Raw genomic sequence first — 21,597 nt, 5'->3', positions numbered from 1 at the left:
TTTATCTATAATAAAGATAAATCTGGCCCGGATGAAAAAAAAGCATATCCTAGTCATTACATATCTGGTAATGTAAATTTTTTGTCCAAAAATCATCTTGGCCATACAAAATATTTTAATCTTAACGAAGATAAAATCTTACCAAGATATACTCTACGCATAGATACCAAGACACTATCTTTTCGTTAAAATAAGCGAAAAGTATAATAACAATTTGTTATCTTTGCCAAGACTTAATGTTGAATTTGTATTATCTTGGCTAGACAAAATTTTCGTAGATATCATTATCTGACCAAGACATCTGGCTTGTTCCATCCTGTTAGAAGCATAATTTTGCAAAATTTGTTAATAAATTCACATTTATATATTAACCAATTACTGATCGCTAGAACAAAAATTGCGTTGAAGGGACTCGATAAGAACGTATTTTGTAATTTTTAAAATATTTTCACTCAAATAATAAAATATTTATATAGGTACTTTTTTGTTATTGTTTTTAAATTTCTATTTTAACAGAATGGTTAAACTAGTGTTTTTTAACTCTAAGGTTCACTTATTGAGCTAATATGTGCATTTTGGCGTCTTAAATCAGATTTGATTAATACAGTTATGATGCAGCCAGCAAATAAAAATCCGACCATCACAATATTAGCAATTATATCACCAAACGATTCCAACAGGTCTCCATACAGGATTGTCAATAAAATACCAAAAACTTGAGCTCCTGCATTTAGCAATCCACTGCTTGTACTTTCAGATTCTGGGTAAGTTATCTCTGCAGCAAACTCAAATCCAACTGGAAGATATCCTTAATTATTGAAATTTAAGTGAAAAAAATAATAAAATCACATTTAAAATCTGAATTTTTATGAATATTTATGAGTTGTGAGAACCTGTCATAGCAAAACCAAGTAACGATGAAGTGATATAGACGACTATTATTCCAGCACTCAAAGTTGCCGAGTAAATAATCATTCCGATAAAAGTTAAGATGTATACTGCTAAAGTTGTTTCCCTTTAAAAAGAAAGAACTGTGTGTAACTCTCAAAGTTTTGAAGTTCTCATTATCTGATTTTTAAACAATACCAAAAAAACTTACTTGAATTTATGAGTTTTATCTAAGGCAATTCCACAACAGACGCTTCCAATCATACCAGCAACTACAATACATAATCCTATGCGTCCGGCATCTTCCTCAGCATCGTTGTAATGTGTTAATACAATTTGATTTAACAAAGTGGAAATTGCGTAGAATACACCAACTAAATATTTTTTACATAAACTACGTAAAGCAATCAAATGTGTGATTTTTTAAACTGATAACTTACCATTTATTCCATAAGAGATTAATAGCATTATGTAATTCAAATTGGAAGACAAATTTTTAATTGAATGCAAAAATGGAGACGATTGATTTGTCTTTGGCTGCTCAGATAGTGCTGCACTTGCTGATGGAGGACTAGGAGGAGCTTTCTGAAAAACTAAGTATAAAAAAATATGTTAAAAAAGAAAAAACAATTTTTCTAAATATCAATACTAAAAAATAAATAAAAATACCTATCCCTGAAAAATTAATTAATTTATTATTTCTTACATATGCAGATTAGTACAGCAAGAATTGTTGTAAAAGCCGCTACGGAATAAAACATGAGCTGTAAATCATTTCTAATTTGATTCATGTCATCACTGTTTTTGACCATGATGGAAGGAAAAATGAAACCAATTGCAATTCCAAGCTGTCAAAAAAAAAAAAAAAATTAGTTTAATAATTTAATAATAGAATCTTCAAAGATAAATATTTTTTTGTTAGTATTAAAATCCTAAATTCCTACTTATTTATAATATGAAATTATATTGCTTTTACTTGATTTCCAAATACACCAATACTGCAAGCTGATGAAACCTGATTAGGACCAAACCAAACTGCAGCCAGTTTTGCAGGCAAAGAAAGAATAAAAACTTGTGACGCTGCAACAATGGACTGACCAATAAATACCACAAAGAATAAATCTGGATTAACTCCTAATATTTTAATCCAGGCGCCCAAACAAGTACCCAAACAACCGAATATGGCAGCCATCCGCAACCCCTAAAATATATCTTTTGATTATTTTTTCATGCACTACATAAAAAATCTGTAAAAATCCAATCTCACCAATTTATCAAGTATCCAACTGCCCGGAAAAACTAATATTATATATAGAAACATATAAATCATTGATGTCCATGAAACCCATGTTGAAGAGACATTATAGTATCTATTAAATTTATGATATTAGGTGATTTAAAAAGTGTAACTTTTATTAAGTTATGAAAATAGAGGAAAAGTCCTCGAAAAATCTACGTAAGGACAAATCTACGAAAGAAATTTTATTCACTTATATGGTAGAAAAATGTAATTGAGATAGTTTTTTTGAATAATCCAACTTCGAAATGCTTTAATTTTATTAGGAGACTGATTGTCAACTCTACTAAAATTCCATATTTTTGTTTTTCTTTTTATTCTTCATATATACGTTTTTTTAGCTTAAAAAAGATACACAAAAGGTTTTCGCTCCTCTAAGCTTTCATTACGTGTTCCTTTTTAATGCAAAATATGTTTAATTAAATAAATATTTACACAAATCGTGTCAGAATGTCAACTTTTCTTTAAAATTTGTCTACAAACAAAATAAATTAAATTAAACCCGATCGGCACATATTGAAATGTTGCCACCACGGCGACTAGGTGGCAGGATACTTAAAGCCAAGTTGCTGCCACCAGAAAAGATGTTTTCCAGTTTTAATTCTAGATCTTTAACTAACAATCCGGCAATGTTTTTATGGAAAAAAGTGCTATTGGAAGTTAACTAAATCGAATTAAACTTTAAATTTAACGATTTTTTTTAAAGTTTACAAGCTGAGAAAAATTTTTAGTCGATTTTTGCAGTTCCATTTATTCGTAGATTTGCCCATAAAAGAAAAAGAAATGAAATATCCTTACTTTTGAATAATATTTGCAATTATGGAAAATTGTATCCACTGCATAGAATTTGAAGCTGAATAAAATACAAAAATTGCTAAGATCATCCAACGCCGGTTATAAACTACAAAATCTCCTAAAATCAGATATTTAATTACTTTAAAATTTAATTTTTATTTTTGAAACTCGTATTTAAAATTCATACTTAATGGTTTCCTAGTTTCCTCGTCATCATCCGGTTTAATTAAATCGGATGATTTACTATTTGGAATGAACGAATCCATTGTATATTCAGGTCGTCTTAGATCTAATCCTTCTGTTGCATCCATTGTTTTTTTTAAAACAAAAATAAACTCTTATGATAATCAATTATAGAAGCAACTTATAATAAATAGTTTATGAAAGCTGACACAGTTCTCCAAGTTTCCATAGATATTTAAAATTTCTTTATTGTCTTCGTTTATGTTTCGTATATATTGATTAGTTTTTGAAATTACAAAACATTTTTAACAAGTCTGAAAGTAAAAGAATAATTTGACATTAAATCAACTGCATTAATTTGGTTTATTTATAATTTGTTAAATTTGTATAAAGTATTGCATTTGTTTGTAAGACTTTCAGATGAAAATTAGCCCCGAGCGGCACAAATGAAGAAATCTTCGTCACGTAACTTTAAAGGCTTTGCTAAACATCTTTTTTTAACACCTAATGGAAGCCGCCTAAATTTTGCAGCCATATGGACAGAGCCTGCTTCATTTGTTTTGCTCGATTAACGATCACAATTTTCATTGCACTTCCAATAAAGTAAGTATCAAAATTTTATGTTTAAGAAAAATTGAATTAGTCTCTGTTTCAAGTAAAAAAAAAAGTCAATCCAAAATATCCACTTTATCATATAAAACAAAGTCAGCTGATTATGATAATGTTCCTCTTTATTTAGTTTAAACTGACTCCCACAATTGAGTACCGTAATAGCGGATATGTGAATTAATTTATCCGATACTTAAAGTGAACGTGAGCAAAAAAACTATGTGAATCGTTTGCCTTTAGTATTAAGTGAATCAGTTTCTTTATATTTTTTATAACTAATTTTTTTATTTATCCTTTTTTTAAAATTATTTATGACAGGATATTATTTTTTATATTTTTCTTCAACACAATCATATTTTTAGTAATTATAATAAATAAAGTTACAATTTTCAAATATGAAAATCAATAATAAACTTTTTATTTTCACTATCCTTATTTCAATTTTTGAATTTACAAGACTTTTAATTATCTTTGTATTTTTTAATTTACAGTTAATTTTACTTTTAAACTTTTTATTTATTTGTCCTAATGCAGCAAACAAATTATAAACTTTGCAAAACTCAAAAAAATGAACAAACTCAAGTAGAGTCAATAGAACACTGAATCAAACATCTGATGAAAAAGTTTTCATTCAATAATTCCCTCTATGTTTTCACAACTCAATAGCATTAATAAGGAGCATAGTAAAAACGCTGAAACATCATCTCCATGAAAATATATTATGTAGCATTCAGCATCCTTTCTGACGTCATTCGTTTTTAAAATCATATTTGCACCCAAAACATTACGTTTTTCAATTGATATAAAATTTTAAACTAATTTTTTATTATTTTGGAAAATTAAAAATTCACGATTTTAAATAAATTTTCTCGTTGTTAATAATTCACAAAATATATTTCACCAATTGCTATTGTTTTCATGTTTATGCTTTATGAAAATAACAAAAACGTTGAATTCTATGTGTTTGTAAACTACGTTTTATACTTAATAAATAAAAGCGTATAAATGAGACAAAACAGGTAGTCTTAAAATTCTGAATAACGCAATTGACAAACAAAGTGTAATTAAACTTGTTCTAGAGTAAATAAAAATAATACATACTGAGAATAGGTGATTATCATACAAAATATTGACAAATTAATTATGAGCTTTATTTACAATCCAATCAGTACTTCAGAACTGAAGTTGTTCGAATTAATACATATCTATAAAATACTACGATAACTCATTCGAATTATCGTTCTTAAAAGAAAAAAATAGTCCGTTTCACATAGTGATAAGTAAAGACTATCGATATTTTTAATTACATAGGTACTCTGTAAAAAGTATAGAAGCAATTAATTTTTAATTGATTAACAATTTTAAAAAATTAACAAAAGCAGATATTTTTTTAAAAAAAAAATAAAATGATAATTTTCAAAATTTTTGGATTTTCATTGATTGATTGTAATTTGAGAGAACAGAAATCTCTTGAGATCATAAATTCAATTTGGATGATTGGTTGTTCATTCATATTTTTATTTTATGTATTTCCTAAATATTTGCTGGCACATGAATTTAAAAGCATGTCAAAGATAATTCAAGGAGCAAATCACGTGTTAGTAGTTTTTACACATTTAATAATCCTCTTACATTCTAGAACAACCGTTAACGATAATATTTTTTGGCATCAAAAATTAAAAAATGTAAAAAATATTTTTGAAGAAAAATTTAACATTGTTTTAAATTTGAACAAATCTTCAATCGTTATCAAAGTTGTGCTATCTTTTGGATTCTCAACTTTGTGCAGTTTAATAAATATCTACTATTCATTAAAATATGAGAAAAATAATTTGATAATTTTATTGCATTATCATTGTATAAAATCATTAATAAATATGTGATATATTCAAAATTCAGTTATGTTAGATTATTTTAAGCAGCATACAGATATCATTAAAAACTTAATTGAGAGGCAAATTTTTGATAGAAGACAGAATTATGAATCAACACTGTCAAAAAATAAAATTGAAATTTATTCTTTGAATAATATCAAAATGACTCCAAGACCCATTTTAATTTTTAAACAACTTCATAGTTGGATATATGAATCAATGAAAATATTGGAATCATGTTTTGGGTGGTCCTTACTTGTTATGATATCATACACATTTATTGATCTTACTTTAAACTTTTATTGGTTCTTTATTGCATTTTTAAAAATTGATGAAAATGTAAATCAAGTTGATTGTATTTTTAAAGCTTTTGGTTCTATCGTTTCTATATCATATTTAATTTTTTCATCATATAAAATTGGAATTGAAAATCTGGAACAAATTAATTTAGCAATAAAATTACAAGAAGCAGATAAAAATGAATATACTATGTTAACAAAGGAATTTTTAATTCAAGTGTATAATGAGAAGATAGAATACTCCGACAATGACTTTTTTCTTTTGGATTTCAAATTATTTTTTGGGGTAAGTATTTGAATAAATAAAAGTAACCGACTTTTTATTGTTTACTTGTTGTTTACTTAAAATGATATCATAAGTTGTAATAAAACAACAGAAATATTTTTTTTTCTACTTTGATAAAAGTTTTGTATTTTTTTCAGATGATTAATTCTATAGTGACATTTATGGTTATTTTAATTCAATTTGCATCAAATTAATAATAGACATAATCTATTAAATATCAATACTCATTTATGCACTGAGGCAAAGAAACGAGGAACCAACAATTACTAGATTTCTATTCAATTTTTGAAATTAGTTGATTAATCCGCCTGTAATGTAAAAAATAATAAAAACTTATTGAATGGAAACTTTTTTATCATTTTTAAAGTTTTATATCAATTTTATTCTACATCAATGTCTATTTTTACTGCTACAAACAGATATTTTCATATAAATTATGATTCAACAAGAAAAAAAATATTTAATAACATTAATAATATTGATATAGTAGAATTAATAATATTTGTGGTGCATTTTGCATTACGTCTGTCTAAATGTATATTCTAAGCTTTTTCGCAGTGATTGGTTTCAAATTAATTAAGATTTTGAAATTATTAAATTAAACATGGAAATTAAATTTGTCTAAATTTATTGAAACGGAAGGTTTTAAAAATAATTTTCTGATAAATATCTTTGAAATCTTCATATTGCAGTTTTGAAAACTTCATAATCTTTTATCGATTGCACTAAAAGTGAGAATGTTAAAAATTTTAATTTTTCTATCCTTTAGAATAAAATTCAAAATTTAAAAATATAAGCTAATAACAAAAATTAATGCGCTGATAATATTTTATTTTGACGATTGTGGCATTTTTTCTAGAAAATCTGATGATAGAACATTCTCTATATCTGATAAGATAGTCTTTAGATCATTTTCGTCATTGAACAAATTTTGTGGACTTGGTAGTCTAATGCAAAGCGTTGAAAAAAATCCATAAAGATCTTGAAGACTATTGATGGACTGACAAGTTAAAGTCAGACGAGATCCGTTGATTTCCAAATTATTTGGCTGCTTGACAAAAAAAAGTATTAAATAATAATTTATATTTATATGATTCATGAGTCAAAGAAATATATAAAATAGGAATAGATTTCTTACAGTTGTTTGTGAATTATATCGAAAATCCATTAAATGTGAAATTCTCGTAATATGCGGGATAAATTTACAGAACTGTGGAAGTTCCTTTTCTGCTTCTGATACAACATCAGTTGAATATTGATCATGTTGACTTCCTACGAATGCCCATCGATACATTTGAAAATGGGGTAATGATGATGCAGGAAGTACACATCCGAGTTCAAGCAACTTTGCAGTTTCAAGTTGTACCATTCGCCAAGATGAGTGATTTTGTGCATTCAATCCATTATTCGTGTTTGTAATCCATGCTGTGTCCAATCCACTTAGCATTCGTATATGTTGACTGGTAAAAAAATACAAATTTCATATCAATAAATTAGAACTTTTAAATTTATAATGCTTTACTGTCTATTTAACTAAAACGATTTTCTACTAATGAAAAAAATGAATATGAATATAAAAATCATTACCTTGACTGAGTCCTAAGATTTCAGAAATATGACAAAAAAAAACAATTATAATTTTTATGGTATTGAATTTTAACAGAAAATAGAGAGAAAACATGTACACAATCCTTGTTGAAATATGTTAAAATGATAAGTTAATTTTTAAGAGAAACTTTTTAATAGATTACCTAAATTCTTCTGTGTCCGTCATTAATTCTTGCTCAATCGATAAGAAAACTTGTACCATTTCCGCTATAATAGTTGGCCATAAGGAAGTTACGTGATCTGGAGACATTCTTAATAATAGTACTCTAAAGCACAACAAAACGGCAGCTTGAACGCATGATATAACTTGTGGGAGCCTTAAGCATGACGATAATTGTTCTGTTAAAATGTATCAATTAAATAAAATAATATTGTAAAGAATTTCATTGTGTTTGATAATAATTTTTTTTTCTTTTAATCACCTTGAATTTCTGGCATGTATTTTTGATATTGATCCTTCTCACTACAATAAATGACAAATGCAAGTTTTTTCAACAGCATAGCCTTTTGCTCATATTCTTGTTCTTTGGAAGTAAAAATACTCAAACTTCCAGTTTGAGCAACAGATAGACGACCTATTTGATCAAATAAAGTTATTAATGTTTCAAATAATTTTACAAATCGAGAAATAATGCAATAATGCATTATTGCACGTTATTAATAACTATTTAATACTTACTCATTAGTTCTCTAAACGTTATATTGTCATAGCTCATAAGATTGTCAAGAATTTGTTTCCAAAATGGTAAACAGGATACGTCCATTTGAAAGAAAGTAGGATCAAGAAATAAATCAAAAACATCTTTTCTCCAAGCCTTGCGGGTATACTGATAAGGTGTTAATGTAGATAATAGATTGGAACATGCATAAAAGAATTGTATGTTTTTGGTTGTGTGATTTTTCAGGTACGGTATAATGTTATACATGAGCGTAGTGACAATTTGGGTTATTTTGTCTTTTTCTTGTGATCCAAAAGCATAATCCAAAACATTTACTAATATGTATCCTAACAATGACTGTGCTTCCACAGAATATTGTTGATTTCCAGTTGTTGGAGTTAAGTTTCCATCTCTAAACTCATCAGTTACTTCTTCTTTGACGGCTAAATTTCGCCGAAGCCATGTTGTCTGTTCTAAGCATGCTCCTGATATTCCGCTTAATGCCTCTATCAATCTTGTTGTTATATCATGCAATTCACGAATATCTTTTTTGTCTTTTCTCTCGTATGGTGAGCAAACTTTCACAAGTTCATGCAAAATACAGAAAATCATAAATTGTGCACGTGGTGAGAGACTAATTGAATCTTTGAATAGATTCATAACTGAAGTCCATGAGTCATTCAAATTTTCACTTTTTATGTTCTTCATTAACACATAAAAGAACTCTAGTACGCTTACACTTAATACAATATCGTCAGGTGGTCTATAAATTTGAGGTGGTGATTTTATAACACTATTTATTGTTTGAACTAATGAATCAAATGGTATAACTTTTATATGTAAAACCATATCAACCAATGATAATTGAGTAGGATTAGCAGGATCTTGAAATTTGAATTTATTTTTAGCTAATTTTTTATCTGATCGTTCATGCCAAACCACCGCAATGCTGGCAATAAAATTGCATCCATGATGTAAAGCTATTGGTGTAATAAATTCCATTAATTGTTGTTTAACTAATCTATCTTGACCTAATTTAGTTTCCCATAAAACAACCATACTAGATATGATTCTCGGTAAATGACTAAGTACACACATTCTTGTAGCGTTATGTTGAAGTTGATGCTTACTATAGGCTTCGCCCAATTGCAATGGAGATGTTGACAAGAAGAAATTCAGGATATTGTTGTAAATTTGTCCATAGCCAGATGGTTGTAGAGTTAAACTAATATTTTGAGGATTGAATAAATGCGATAATGAAACTTGTTGGTTATTATCCAATAAACAGAAGTGACAAATTACAGTAAGTGCTTCTAGTTGTGATATGCAATAATCAGAATGGTTTTGATTGCTGTTTGATGATTTTATGATATTATCAATATTTTCACAAAGTTGATGCGTTATGCTAACTATAATGTTTGATAATGATTCATATGAAACATAGTTTAAAGTAGATGTCACCAATTCTGTCCAATTTTTATGTAAATGTTTTAAATTCTCAGAAGCAAGTGCGTTAAGAATAGATGTCAAAAACATTGGTTGTTGTGTTATAGTTAAATTTTGAATATATTTCACGTTGTTTGATGTTCTAGTAATAGGTCGAGGTCTAGTAGGTGATTGTGAAAGCATTGCAGATATCGAAGAAGTTCCTTTTGAAACTAGATTTCCTGCTGTATCTTGATCTCCCTTTTGTGCTATTGTTTCATATTCTAATTTGATAACATCATCTAACAATTTTAATAACTGAATTTGTATTGCTTCAAGGTGCAATTTTTCATCTCCAGGATCATTAAATTTCAGTGTTTTTTCGGATGACGTTGTAATGACCTTTGTAGTTAAATAATGGATAGATGTAAGCACACAGTGTAACACAACTTTTTGAACTTTACATTTTATCATCAAATCTGCAATATAGCTAGCTAATCCTTTCCCCATTTCTTTTACTATTGGTACTAACTCGTTAAAAATTAAGTGGAGCATTTCAATTGCTGCCAACTGTATTTTACAATTTGCTAAAATTTCATCTCTTGTAGGTATTTCATTATTACGAATACGGTAAACATCTTCATCTTCCTTCTCACTGTCAGAATTTCCAATTGAAGGATCACAACATTGAAAATAGCTTCTAGCGTAATATAAACATATTGTAATTAAAACCTCTATGTACATTACGCCTTTATACGCACTATTAAATTCAGTATTGGTTAGTGATCCTTCGAAGCCCTTACCAAAAATGCTTTTTCGATGACGAATCAATAAATGTTTTAATGTACTATCTGATACACATGTATTGATTGATAAGCAGATAAAAAGTTTTGAATTACCAGCCATTATAATATTTCTAAGCGTTTCAATGCAATATAAAATTTGTTTTGTATCGTAACATGAGTAGTAAAGCAATAAGTGTGTATGAAATGGATGAAACTTTTCTAGTTTCGTTTGAAAAAATCCATCAAACTCATCAAAATTCTTTTTTAATATTTCAACATTTGCTTTTCCCTTTTCCAAAGCTTTATTAGAAATTTTTTGGTTAATTTTTAGTTTCTTCTTCTTGTTTATTATGTTTTTTCTTGAATCACTAATAATTTGATCTTTTTCTATGTCATTATCTTCTTCTCCGTGAGCTTTTTCTTTAGAGTTTTCTTTTTCAACATTTGGACAATTAATATCCTTATGTTGAGAATTAGTGTCTTTTTCCTTTGAAGTACATTCTGATATTTTGATTTCATTTTCAATACCGTTTTTTGTATCTTCATCATTATTTTCAAGGTAATTAATTGAAAAGTATTCATCTGCTGCAGTCCCAGATTCATCGTAACATGATTGATACTTCTCATTTTTCAATCCTTTCGAGCATTTATTTTTCATTTTAATTTCATCTTCTGAATTTTCATGATCTGTAATAGACTCAGCAGACGAAGTTGTAGAATAATCAGACGATGATTCAATAATAAATTTCTTTACATCTTTTTGAACTGACGAGGGATCACATTTATTAATTAAAATCTTCTTTTCTTGCTGCTGTTCTAAAGGATTTACAAACAATTCCATACTATCGAAATCATTTTCAGAAGCATCTATTTGATTGTTTAAACTCACTGCCGGTAGTAATCCTTTTTCGCGCATCTTATCTCCAATATTTGAACTTTTGGTTGCAATATTAAGAATTTTTTTTGGGATCCCAATGTGTCCTTTCTTTTTTGTTGATTCTAAATGATTTCTTACGATGCCATCTTCCATTTTAATTACATACATTTCATTTTCTTTAGAATTGCTGTTAATTTTCTGTACATCATCATTAATTTTATTCTCATCGAAAACTTGCTCATTCATTTTTTTTACATTTTTTATTTTTAACAAATGTGTATTTGATATACTTATCCGCTTTGTATTCTTATTCAGCATTATTCTTAATAATGGTTTCAACAATCGTTCTAAATCTCCTCGTAACAGAGCTTCCTTCAACCATTTGACAATAAATGTTCTAATGGATGAATTATGTGATAATCCCAAATTATCATACATTTTTAAAGCGATTTTATCAAAACTTTCTTTCTGTTCTCTTCCAAGATGCCATAATAATTCAAATTTTTTAAATCCAATATATTGTCTTTCTGTCAACTGACTGTTACAATTTGTTGCTGACATATCGGGGAAATTTAGCATGATTTTCAAATTACTTAACCGTTCTAGTTTGTATTTGCTCAATCTATCATTATTTTCTTCCAAATCAGAGTCATTAATTTCTGAAAATGACCATAATAGATGAGAATTTCCAATTCGTTCACTTATGATTTTTTCCACGATTCCACTGTCAAGGCATCCATGAATTCGATATAAAAGCAAAGATATTTGGGACATTTCTGAATCAGATAATATATCTAAATGATCCCAAAGTGTTGAAACTAATACTTGAAATATTCTTGTCTGATTTTCCATATACATAATGTGACTGTATTTTAATAGTGGAAGCATTACAAGATGTTGAACGTCTCTACTTGGTTTCTTTTCTTTTTGAAATTTCACTATTTCAATAAGTTCAAAAAGAGTTGATATGCATATAATTTGCAAATCTTTGTCTCCTTTTGAAAATGTTGCAACTAATGATAGAACCTTCAACCAATATGGTAACTGTTTTTCTTCCTCATTTTCTAAAGAATAACATGTTTGATCATAATTTGGAATCGTCGAAAAAGTTACCAAAAGTTGTGTGATATATTTGATTGCTCTTTTGGTTGATAAGTCTAACTTGGATCCAATCATTTTGTTAATAATTTTTAAATTTTCATTCGTTTTTACGTTATTTTTACTATTTTCAACGTCTATATCTGAATCAATATCAATCGTTTGATTTAATAGATTCTTGAGCTTCCGTTCTCGTGCGACTTTGTTAAGTTTTAAAGTTAAAAATAGTTCATCAATTTTTTGAAGTGTATCATTGCTACCAGTTTCAATCAAATTATCATCAAAATAGTAATCTGCATTTACTAAAAGTTCTTCGTTTTCATTTGTTAGTTTTTTAATGTTTGTGTCGTTTCCTAGTTTTAAAACACAATTCGAAAAGTATACTTGAAAGAATATTTCATACTGTTTACTACATTTTTCCAAAATTGTATATTTTTGTAGTTGTGTCTTTATAACTTCATTTTCGTAATTAGTTTCCAAACTATTTATAACACTGGAATTTGAAATAGACTCACATTCTATTGTGTCATTGATTTTTGTCTTTGCATCACTTAAATCTTTATTCTCGTCAGACTTTTCTGTGTAATCGATTTTTTTGCTTTTTTTATCTCGCTTTTTTTTAGCAATATTTTTTTCATTTTCATTATCCAAATTAGGTGTTGATGTTGCGTTTGATGATTTAACAAAAACATTTTCAGAATCAACAAAAATCTGGAAATATTATAAAAAAAAAATCATTAAAATTTGTAATTAGAATGAGATAAGATTATTAATACATATAATCATTCTTTCATTGATGGCATTAAACAATTCTATGTATTTTAAATAGTTTAATATTCTAATTTGAGAAACTCAAGAAAACTAAATGTCACGCTTCAAGTAAGGTTCAAAAATTAAAATGAAATTGGGAAGCCTGATGACTCAAGATAAATTTTATCTGCACACAGAATAAAATAATCTTCTATTGTTGTGTCATATGAATTACTTATGATGTGAAATTAAGGGAACGTCAATCATGAAAAACTTTTTTCGTAATGCATAAAGAGTTATAAAAAATTGCATTGTGACTCAAACTTCAAAAGTGGCTTTTTACTACTGGTTTCTCGGTAACACAATGTCAAAATAAGATAAATCTAAACATGAGCTATTTCTACATTTCACACACAAAACGCTCTTTCTATAAGTTACTGAATCGTAGATTCAGAAACTGAGAATAATTATTTAATTAAAGATTTAAAAACTCAATTAATATAGTAAAATCACAATCAAATTAGATTCACATTTTCTGAATTTACGTTAAAATCAAATGATTAATAAATAAAAATATCATGCAACGATTGTTAAACAAAATACTACTTCTTTATCCAGTTCGAATAGCTTAGAATGTGACTTTGATTTTTTCGATTTCCTTGGACTCTTCTTTGCACCCATCATACTATAGTTTGATCGTGACCTTTTAATTGGTTCATCCATTGCTGTCTGTAGAATTCGTTTTTTGTTAGTAATATATAAAACATGCATATTATATATTTTTAGAAATTCTAATTAATCATATACATGACACTTACTTGATTTATTTTTGAATCAGATTTACTTTTTTCTAGCCCTCCGACTTGCTCTTGGAATGTTACATTAGTATTATCACTTTTCATATTGTTTTTTTCATCAAATACCTCCTCAAAAGCGTTTGATGCGCATCTAAAATAATAAAACATTGTTTATTGAATTGTAATGCTACAAAAATAAAGTAAACTTACAAAATCATTGGTTGTGTATGTTGGATAATTTTTATACACAAATTGATCGATGCAGTTATTTCATCATTATCCAATTTACTAACATTTTGAGTGATTATTTTTATAATTGAAAATAGCATTCTCGGTAGAAAAATGCGAGTTGTTTCATTAAACATCTCGAGAGATAACATATCCAAAAGACACTCAACTAAGTAACATAATTCAATAACTGAAGGATCTCCGTAATCAATTTCATGTGCAGTTCTAAGTGACATATTTTCCGGAAGTTTTTTGTTTTCATCTTTGGTCTCACTGAGGCATGCTTTTTTCAATTCCATTGTAAGAAACTTCCATATGTATGATGGATCGAAATTGCCAAATAATGAATTAATTGACTTTTTAACTTCACTACAGTTATCAACAATTACAGCCGTTCTAATTACATCGATTAGAATTGAATCTAACACAACTGGACCAATTTCAATTTTATCTAACAAACTTAATAAAATTTTGTATGGTTTTAAATCTGTGGTTAATATGCTGTTCTTCAACGTTATTTTCAATGCCTTGATTAGAATATTCTTTGAATATTTTTCGAAATATGTTTCATGATTTATCTCATCTTGAATGCTAGGTTTTGTTGATCCTAAAATTTTAACACCTTCTTCATTATCAAATGTGTTTTTTGACGAATTCAATACTTCAGTTCCCAAAAACCAGGAGTAAACTCGTCGATTCAAAGACATATCACGTCGTAAAATAGTATTCAATCCATTAGTTACTAATTTTATAAGATCTTTTTGCGAAAGAATTGTTGTATGTAACGGAAATCCCAATAAAAGAAATTCTAAAGTATTTCTTTGTACCAAAATTACAGAATCGTTCAAACATGCACATAGCCCAGATATCTGAAAATAAAATAACAATTTTAATTTAATTACTTAAATAAAAATATTACTTATTAGAATATTACCATCAAGTCTATATTTTTTCCAATCAAAAATATTTGCTCATTGATTCCTAAACGTTTGTTGAAATTATCAATCACATATGTGATGGCTGGTAATCGTATAGATGAATTAGTTGCCACACTTTCCCAAAGACAGGTATAAAAATGCATGGGATTTACAGCACAACATACACGATTTAACAACAAATTGGTCCGCTCAAAATGATCTAAACCTGCTTCCAAGCCTGGCAAAACTCCACTTAAAAAGCCGCTTAATGCTGGACGAAGTCTTTCACCAAGAGGAACAAAATACTTTTCATATATCTCTAAAAGAAATGGTCTCACATTCATTGCAGCGTATTGCATCAAAGGAAATAAACCAGAACTATATATAAAAAGATCTGAAGCAAGTCTTTCAATACCAGTATTACTAAAAATAACATCATATGTTTCTAAAGCTTTCAAGTGTACACCGGAAGGGAGAGCTGGATGCATACACTGACTAAGCCTTTTTGAAATTTTAATACGTCTCGGAATTACTTGATATTGAGGATAACTTGAAATAACCTGAAATGATCGAAATAATATTAATATTAATAACATTAATCTAATTATTAAAAATTTATTACCTTGTTAAGCTTTCCCAAAGCTGATATCAAATCTGCCCATTCACTTGAATACTCAAAATTCTTAAGAGCTTTGTCTATATTTTGCATGTACACACGATATTTACTTTGTTTCATAAGCTCAAACTCTTCCATCAGAACTGATCCTGTCATGCTGTCCATGATTTCTAAAAAAATATCACTTTTAATATTTGATCATTATTAACAAGATTCTAATAAGATTAAGTAATATGTACAATGTGACAATGATTTTAATGATAAAATTTTTTTCGTGAATTAAATTTACACTAGATAAGATTCGTTTGTGTATCGCGAAAGAAATTTTTTATTGAAAGGTATAACGCGAGACAAAAAAAAAATTGAGCACCAATGATCTATTGTATTATAATGATTGTAATAAACTTCGTATCAGAAGGTACATTCAAATTTCATACATCAGTATGTAAAAATAAAACTGTTAGGTGATCAATTGACGTGTAGGATTTAAAAAAAAAAATCTGAATAATTTTTTGACCTTGTTTTTGTCTTTAAAAAATTAATTGACGAACATATCAGTTAGATAAAATTCAAACATAATATTAATTTATATTAGAGAAAAAGAGAAAAAAATATTAAGTTCTTTATATTTATAAATTTATAAATTACTTGAAAATTAAATTAAACTAATTAGGTAGTTACAATAAATGTTAATTTTTCAATGTTTTCAAAGTACATTTCTCTTACATACCAAGCAAGATAGATTTTTTCTTGTTGAGTTTTTAAACCATTCACAGTTGATTTTGAATCCTATTAGAATGAATCACTAAATTGCACTTTGATATATTTTCGTTTTATTATTATTGTTCTTTAAACTTTTTATTTAAAAATTAGGAATTATTTTCTGAATCTTCATTTCAAAAATTATCTTTAAAATAAAGCATATGCTTCTTAATGGTTTTTTTAAAAATATTTTTTGGGTCTATTTCTTTTTATTTATTAAAAAAAAATATTTTCTTTTGAATGACGAAGAATAACACAAAGTAATAATCCAACATCACTGATTCAATTGTGATAGATTAAAGAAAAACAAATTTAAAAAACACGTTGCATTCAATATAAAAATTAATAAAAAATTATATAGTTATGTATAGAAATTTTTAATTTTATTATTTCTAATAATATTATGAAATATAGTTCTATTATTTTACTTATAATGATAAAAAAAATTAATAATATATAATATAATATATATTTCATTTGAAGGTAATCACAATAAAAAAGAAATTAAGATTTAGAAAACCATATTTTGAGTAGATACTTAAAAAAAATTAAAATGTGAATATAGTTAGTGAATCATAACATGTTTTTGTTTTTGTATCAAACATGAAATTATTTTTAAACTTCGAATAGTTCCAAAAAGTCGATTCATAAAACATTATTGTTATTGTTACTTTCTTGTTCGACTTCTTTGTCAATATTTTGATCAAATATTTTTAGTCTTATAATTTCATACTCGACGAAGTCATCAAATAAACTGGGCCTGAAAAGATAGTTACATTTGAGAAATATCCTTATTATCAAAAAAGAACATACATTGAAAAATGATTACTAAAAATAAATCATATATTTGGCTTTTTAAATATTATGCTTACCATGCTTCATCTGAGTCATATGAATTTATATCAAAGCATTCTGCAAAGTTTTGAAACATAAGCCATGTGTCTCTTTGAATTCCTCTAATATTCTCTTTTGATAGAAAACTAAGCCATCTTTCTAACAGATTGTTATCAGGAGTATGTACATAATAAACCAATTTCCATAAACTCATTGCCATATCTAGATTCAATATTCTAGCTCCTTCATCTAACCCAAAATGAAATGTGAAACGATAAAGTTGTTTAAAGAGATCATCATCTGATTGAAGTTTTTCGACAATTTGTATTATGCGCAAGCGAAGTTCATTTATTGTAGATGCATTAAGATTTCTCAGTCCATAAATAAATTCCTGTTTCGTGAATTTACACATTTGTTTTGCATCCAAACAAAATGCTAATACCAAGATTGGGAATTCATCGGGAGAATATTGTAGATCCTGACACAATCTTTCTATGCCTTCAGATAAAATTGCATCCTCGTCTTTATCTTTATATTCTTCAAATAATTTATTTATTGCATTATCAGTAAGTTGTGATTCCTTTACTAAAATTTAAATAAAAACATTTAATTTGCTTTTAATATGTACATATTAAAAATAAAATAATATTTTACCTGATTGATTTGTTGTCTTGTCATCAATTAAACTACTGCTACTATTTCCATTTATTACTAATGGCATTTTATTAAAATTGTTACTATCGTAATGATTTGTTTTATTATTCAAATTTGTTGTTTGTAGTAATTCTTCTGTTTCTAGATAATATCATTTTTTAGCATCAAAATCATATAATATGAATTTCAAGTATATATTCTTACCAAAGCGACTATCTTGACTAATTTTCTCTGATATTTGAATGCGTTGAGTGCTAACAGCATTGTCATTTGAATTATTTGTGTTAAAGCATTTTAAGCAGTTCCCCATTTTTCAATCCAACTAATATATTCCTAACTTTGTATAATTTTTGATAATTTATTTATCTAAAAAACATTCATTTTTGTTATATTTGAAATTTTTCTATTTCTTTTGTTGGCACCATGTTTTATTCCGTTTTTGTAATGATTAAGCTATAGTTTTTTCATCACCACATTATTATTTAAACCATATTCCTCTTTAACACATAAGACAAATGCTGATTATTCATTTATATTTCACAAAAAAATTGATATGATTTATTTTTGAACCAAAAAAATTATAAAAAAATTAAAATGGAGTGTAGTAATCAAATATATTTAAAATAATAATTTAATTTTCTTTGAACTTTTGATGGTTGTAGTTATTTATTTAAAAATTTAGTTAAATATGTAGAAAATTCTAAAAATTTATTTTTGAGTTTTTTATTATTCATTCTATTATTTTTGCATCAGTAGAATTATACGCTTTTGTTCAAACACCTTATTGGCAAAACTCGAATAAAACTCTAAATTAATTTTACAAATTCAATTTTTTTTTTGGCTTTGTTTCAAAATATTTTTAAAGCTTGCAAAAAGTTTTAATTTATTAGTTTCACTTTGAGCATAAATAACAACTGAATCAAAATTAATTTTAAATAAAAATAAATTTATACTATTGGAAAAAATTTAACCAGACCTTTGTAAAATAGAAGTTAACAATCTAATTCTTAAGTTAGCGTTGACCAGAAAATTTATTAAATCAACCAGAAAGCATTGTTAATATTTTCGTGTAAAACATAAATTGTCCATAAATGGGATTTTGGTTACATGGGTATACTATTAATTTCGTCTTGTTAAATTAGATAACTAAAAACCAGAAATGTACATTAATGCAACTAATTAAGCTTTAAATTAACAAATTTTTTAGCTAAACGATTTACAATCATTTGTTAAAAGATTTTTGTACAAATAAAGTCTACAATATTCCAGTCGACTTCAAAAAAAAAAAATTTAATTTAACCAGAAAAATTGTTGCTAACGAGACGAGGCGGTGAATTAAAAGCGTGTAGTCTTATTGAAATACCCATATTTTTTCATGGAATTCTATAAGTTGCAGTCCCTCTTTTTTTATATATACATATATATATTTAGTTCATTTCATTTTCTTTTAAAAAAGAAGTATTTTTATAATATATAATTTTTTAATTCATTCTCTTTAAATTTAATTATTCAAGAAGTGATATTTTTTAAATTAAATTAATGAATTTGTAATGAACGCTAGCTAAAATTTTATTTTCAGTCTCTTTATTTTCATATTTTATTATTTTTTTAAAACAATTTCTCAAGTTTTTTTTTTTTTTAATTTAAAAAATATAAAAAAAAAATAATACAAAAATGAGTGATCGATATCATAAGTAAGTAATAAAAATAATTATTACTGAATGATATCATTTATGTAATATACCTACTTTGAGATAGTATTTCTACGTGATAAAGTAGAACACCAATAAATCGATTGATAATGTGTTCATATCATTGTACATAAAATATTTTCTATTTATTTTAGAGCTGCTCGAGATGGTTTATGTGAAGTATTGAAGGAAGCAACTAAAAAAGAGATAAATTCTAAAGATAATGATGGAATGACTCCTGTTTTATGGGCGGCATTTGAAGGAAAAACTGATGCTCTACGACTTTTGATTGGACGAGGTGGTGATCCAGATAAAACAGATCAATTTGGAAATTCAGCACTGCATTTGGCAAGCGCAAAAGGGCACTTTTCGTGTGTAGATTTTTTAGTTAAATTTGGAGCAAATATTTACGCACTTGATATTGATAATCATAATCCTCAACAACTTGCAGCCATAAATAATCGAGAAGAAATTTTACATTATTTAGATAATTCTGCAGGACATTTAGAAACTAGTGACCCGAAAAAAGTAAAAAGCCTTAAGGAAAAGGCTAAGAAACAGTCAGAGAAAAGAATAAAAGAGTTTATGAAACGTCAACAAAAAAAGGAGGAAGAATCTGAAAAAACGAATGTTCTTAAAGCAATGAAATATAAGTTTTTCAGTGGAAGTTCAGGAAACCTTAGTCGCATTAAAGATTCAAATTTATTTAACCAAGATAATAAATACAGTGCTCTTGTAGGAAATGGAACAATTGTGCAACGTGGTGCAGCACAACGAAAAATTCAAGCTTTAAAACAAGTTCGCCAGGCAAATACAACGGAAATAAAAGAAACGATCAGAAATGTTGAGTTGAATCGAAAAGATTCAGATGTTATTTACATCGGAACTTTACAAAACTCAAATATTGAAAGACGCGGAAGAATTGCCGATATTTTCAATTTTGAATCGGGAAACATTAACGGCGAGCAAAGAATGGTCCGATCTATGTCTAGATGTTTAAGTCAACCGAATTTACTTTCATCAAATTCTCCTGATTTAACAGACGATATTTCAAATCAAAAGGCTACTGGACTTTTTGAAAGACCTATGATAGGTACACTTTCTATACCCCATTCTATAACATCAGCTCTGTCTTCAGTTGATCAAATTTCTAATCCTTCAAGTGAATCATCAAGTACTAAAACTAATACAGCATCAAAAAAATCAAGGCAAAGACAACTTATTATTTCTGATTCAGAAGAATCAGATGCAAGTCAAAATTCAAGTGACGAATGTGAAGATCCACATCAAACTTTAAAACGATTTTTAGCAGCGTATTCATTAGAAGAACATTTGGAACTTTTACTCAAACATCAAATAGATTTGGATACTTTAATGTTACTAACTGAGGAAGATCTTAAATATTTAAATCTTCCACTTGGGCCTTATAGAAGACTAGCAGTTGCTATACAAGAACGAAAAAATGCTCTTAATAATCCAGGAGCAATTTTGGATAGTCGACTTTGAATAATTTTACATTTCATATAATCGTACTCAATGAATATTTATATAGGTATTTTTTTATAAACACAAAAAATAAGTATTACATACTATTAATAATACACGTAATAAGAAATAAAATTTTATTTGCAATTCTAAATTAGTTATACTATTTTTTCCAAATCA

General features: G+C 27.0%; 4 protein-coding genes and 1 long non-coding RNA gene across 14 annotated transcripts; 2 read left to right on the top strand and 3 right to left on the bottom strand.

Annotated features, from left to right (window-relative positions):
* Positions 1–192: 192 nt before the first annotated feature.
* Positions 193–4,974, bottom strand: HisT (Histamine transporter). Of its 4 annotated transcripts, none has more exons than XM_070651220.1 (10): positions 4,874–4,974; positions 3,168–3,477; positions 2,984–3,098; positions 2,156–2,258; positions 1,865–2,089; positions 1,595–1,736; positions 1,329–1,481; positions 1,100–1,262; positions 894–1,015; positions 193–808 (listed from the first exon to the last, which is right to left on the bottom strand). In XM_070651220.1, exons 2-10 carry the CDS (start codon positions 3,289–3,291, stop codon positions 543–545), a joined length of 1,413 nt encoding a protein of 470 aa, XP_070507321.1. In that variant the 5' UTR covers positions 3,292–3,477; positions 4,874–4,974; the 3' UTR covers positions 193–542. The 4 variants fall into 4 exon arrangements, with proteins under 4 accessions (XP_070507321.1, XP_070507320.1, XP_070507322.1 ...); XM_070651219.1 differs by lacking the exon at positions 4,874–4,974 and adding an exon at positions 4,274–4,369; XM_070651222.1 differs by lacking the exon at positions 4,874–4,974 and adding an exon at positions 4,274–4,369 and having other exon boundaries at positions 646–808; positions 894–1,031.
* LOC139098874 (uncharacterized) lies at positions 4,785–6,751 on the top strand. The gene is made up of 3 exons (XR_011545236.1): positions 4,785–4,882; positions 6,098–6,231; positions 6,369–6,751. It is a non-coding gene; the product is annotated as an uncharacterized lncRNA (long non-coding RNA).
* On the bottom strand, positions 6,623–16,959 carry LOC139098855 (protein DOP1 homolog). 6 transcript variants are annotated; one of them, XM_070651203.1, is made up of 12 exons: positions 16,722–16,959; positions 15,998–16,175; positions 15,393–15,935; positions 14,441–15,327; positions 14,252–14,381; positions 14,040–14,162; positions 8,519–13,394; positions 8,262–8,414; positions 7,983–8,178; positions 7,819–7,830; positions 7,370–7,691; positions 6,623–7,282 (listed from the first exon to the last, which is right to left on the bottom strand). In XM_070651203.1, the coding sequence occupies exons 2-12, from the start codon at positions 16,154–16,156 to the stop codon at positions 7,061–7,063; spliced, it is 7,623 nt and encodes a 2,540-aa protein (XP_070507304.1). In that variant the 5' UTR covers positions 16,157–16,175; positions 16,722–16,959; the 3' UTR covers positions 6,623–7,060. The 6 variants fall into 6 exon arrangements, with proteins under 6 accessions (XP_070507304.1, XP_070507303.1, XP_070507305.1 ...); XM_070651202.1 differs by having other exon boundaries at positions 6,624–7,282; positions 15,998–16,161; XM_070651204.1 differs by having other exon boundaries at positions 6,624–7,279; positions 15,998–16,161; positions 16,722–16,957.
* Positions 16,960–17,114: 155 nt separating this feature from the next.
* On the bottom strand, positions 17,115–18,865 carry SCCRO3 (defective in cullin neddylation 1 domain containing SCCRO3). Of its 2 annotated transcripts, none has more exons than XM_070651176.1 (4): positions 18,446–18,865; positions 18,242–18,376; positions 17,626–18,172; positions 17,115–17,513 (listed from the first exon to the last, which is right to left on the bottom strand). In XM_070651176.1, the coding sequence occupies exons 1-4, from the start codon at positions 18,549–18,551 to the stop codon at positions 17,399–17,401; spliced, it is 903 nt and encodes a 300-aa protein (XP_070507277.1). In that variant the 5' UTR covers positions 18,552–18,865; the 3' UTR covers positions 17,115–17,398. The 2 variants fall into 2 exon arrangements, with proteins under 2 accessions (XP_070507277.1, XP_070507276.1); XM_070651175.1 differs by having other exon boundaries at positions 18,242–18,382; positions 18,446–18,861.
* Positions 18,866–19,668: 803 nt separating this feature from the next.
* Positions 19,669–21,571, top strand: Sans (SAM_USH1G_HARP domain-containing protein Sans). Its single transcript, XM_070651140.1, has 2 exons — positions 19,669–19,935; positions 20,088–21,571. The coding sequence occupies exons 1-2, from the start codon at positions 19,916–19,918 to the stop codon at positions 21,436–21,438; spliced, it is 1,371 nt and encodes a 456-aa protein (XP_070507241.1). The 5' UTR covers positions 19,669–19,915; the 3' UTR covers positions 21,439–21,571.
* Positions 21,572–21,597: the final 26 nt, after the last annotated feature.

This window comes from Chironomus tepperi, unplaced genomic scaffold (genome assembly GCF_022539635.2).
Source record: "Chironomus tepperi strain 1889 unplaced genomic scaffold, CSIRO-AGI_Ctep_v1 contig_454, whole genome shotgun sequence".
NCBI lineage: Eukaryota > Metazoa > Arthropoda > Insecta > Diptera > Chironomidae > Chironomus > Chironomus tepperi.
This window is presented reverse-complemented; position numbering and strand designations above follow the sequence as displayed.

Excerpts from the sequence above, each read along its gene's own strand:
- HisT (XM_070651220.1), bottom strand. The coding sequence starts at position 3,291 with ATGGATGCAACAGAAGGATTAGATCTAAGACGACCTGAATATACAATG. Across the intron at positions 1,482-1,594 it reads TGCTGTACTAATCTGCATAT|TTTTTCAGAAAGCTCCTCCT; the intron begins GTAAGAAATAAT and ends TTTTATACTTAG. Across the intron at positions 809-893 it reads ACTTGGTTTTGCTATGACAG|GATATCTTCCAGTTGGATTT; the intron begins GTTCTCACAACT and ends TCAATAATTAAG.
- LOC139098855 (XM_070651203.1), bottom strand. The coding sequence starts at position 16,156 with ATGGACAGCATGACAGGATCAGTTCTGATGGAAGAGTTTGAGCTTATG. Across the intron at positions 15,936-15,997 it reads CTTTGGGAAAGCTTAACAAG|GTTATTTCAAGTTATCCTCA; the intron begins GTAATAAATTTT and ends CGATCATTTCAG. Across the intron at positions 14,382-14,440 it reads CATACACAACCAATGATTTT|ATGCGCATCAAACGCTTTTG; the intron begins GTAAGTTTACTT and ends TTATTATTTTAG.
- SCCRO3 (XM_070651175.1), bottom strand. The coding sequence starts at position 18,551 with ATGGGGAACTGCTTAAAATGCTTTAACACAAATAATTCAAATGACAAT. Across the intron at positions 18,173-18,241 it reads CAAGACAACAAATCAATCAG|TAAAGGAATCACAACTTACT; the intron begins GTAAAATATTAT and ends TTTAAATTTTAG. Across the intron at positions 17,514-17,625 it reads TATGACTCAGATGAAGCATG|GCCCAGTTTATTTGATGACT; the intron begins GTAAGCATAATA and ends CTATCTTTTCAG.
- Sans (XM_070651140.1), top strand. The coding sequence starts at position 19,916 with ATGAGTGATCGATATCATAA. Across the intron at positions 19,936-20,087 it reads ATGAGTGATCGATATCATAA|AGCTGCTCGAGATGGTTTAT; the intron begins GTAAGTAATAAA and ends TATTTATTTTAG.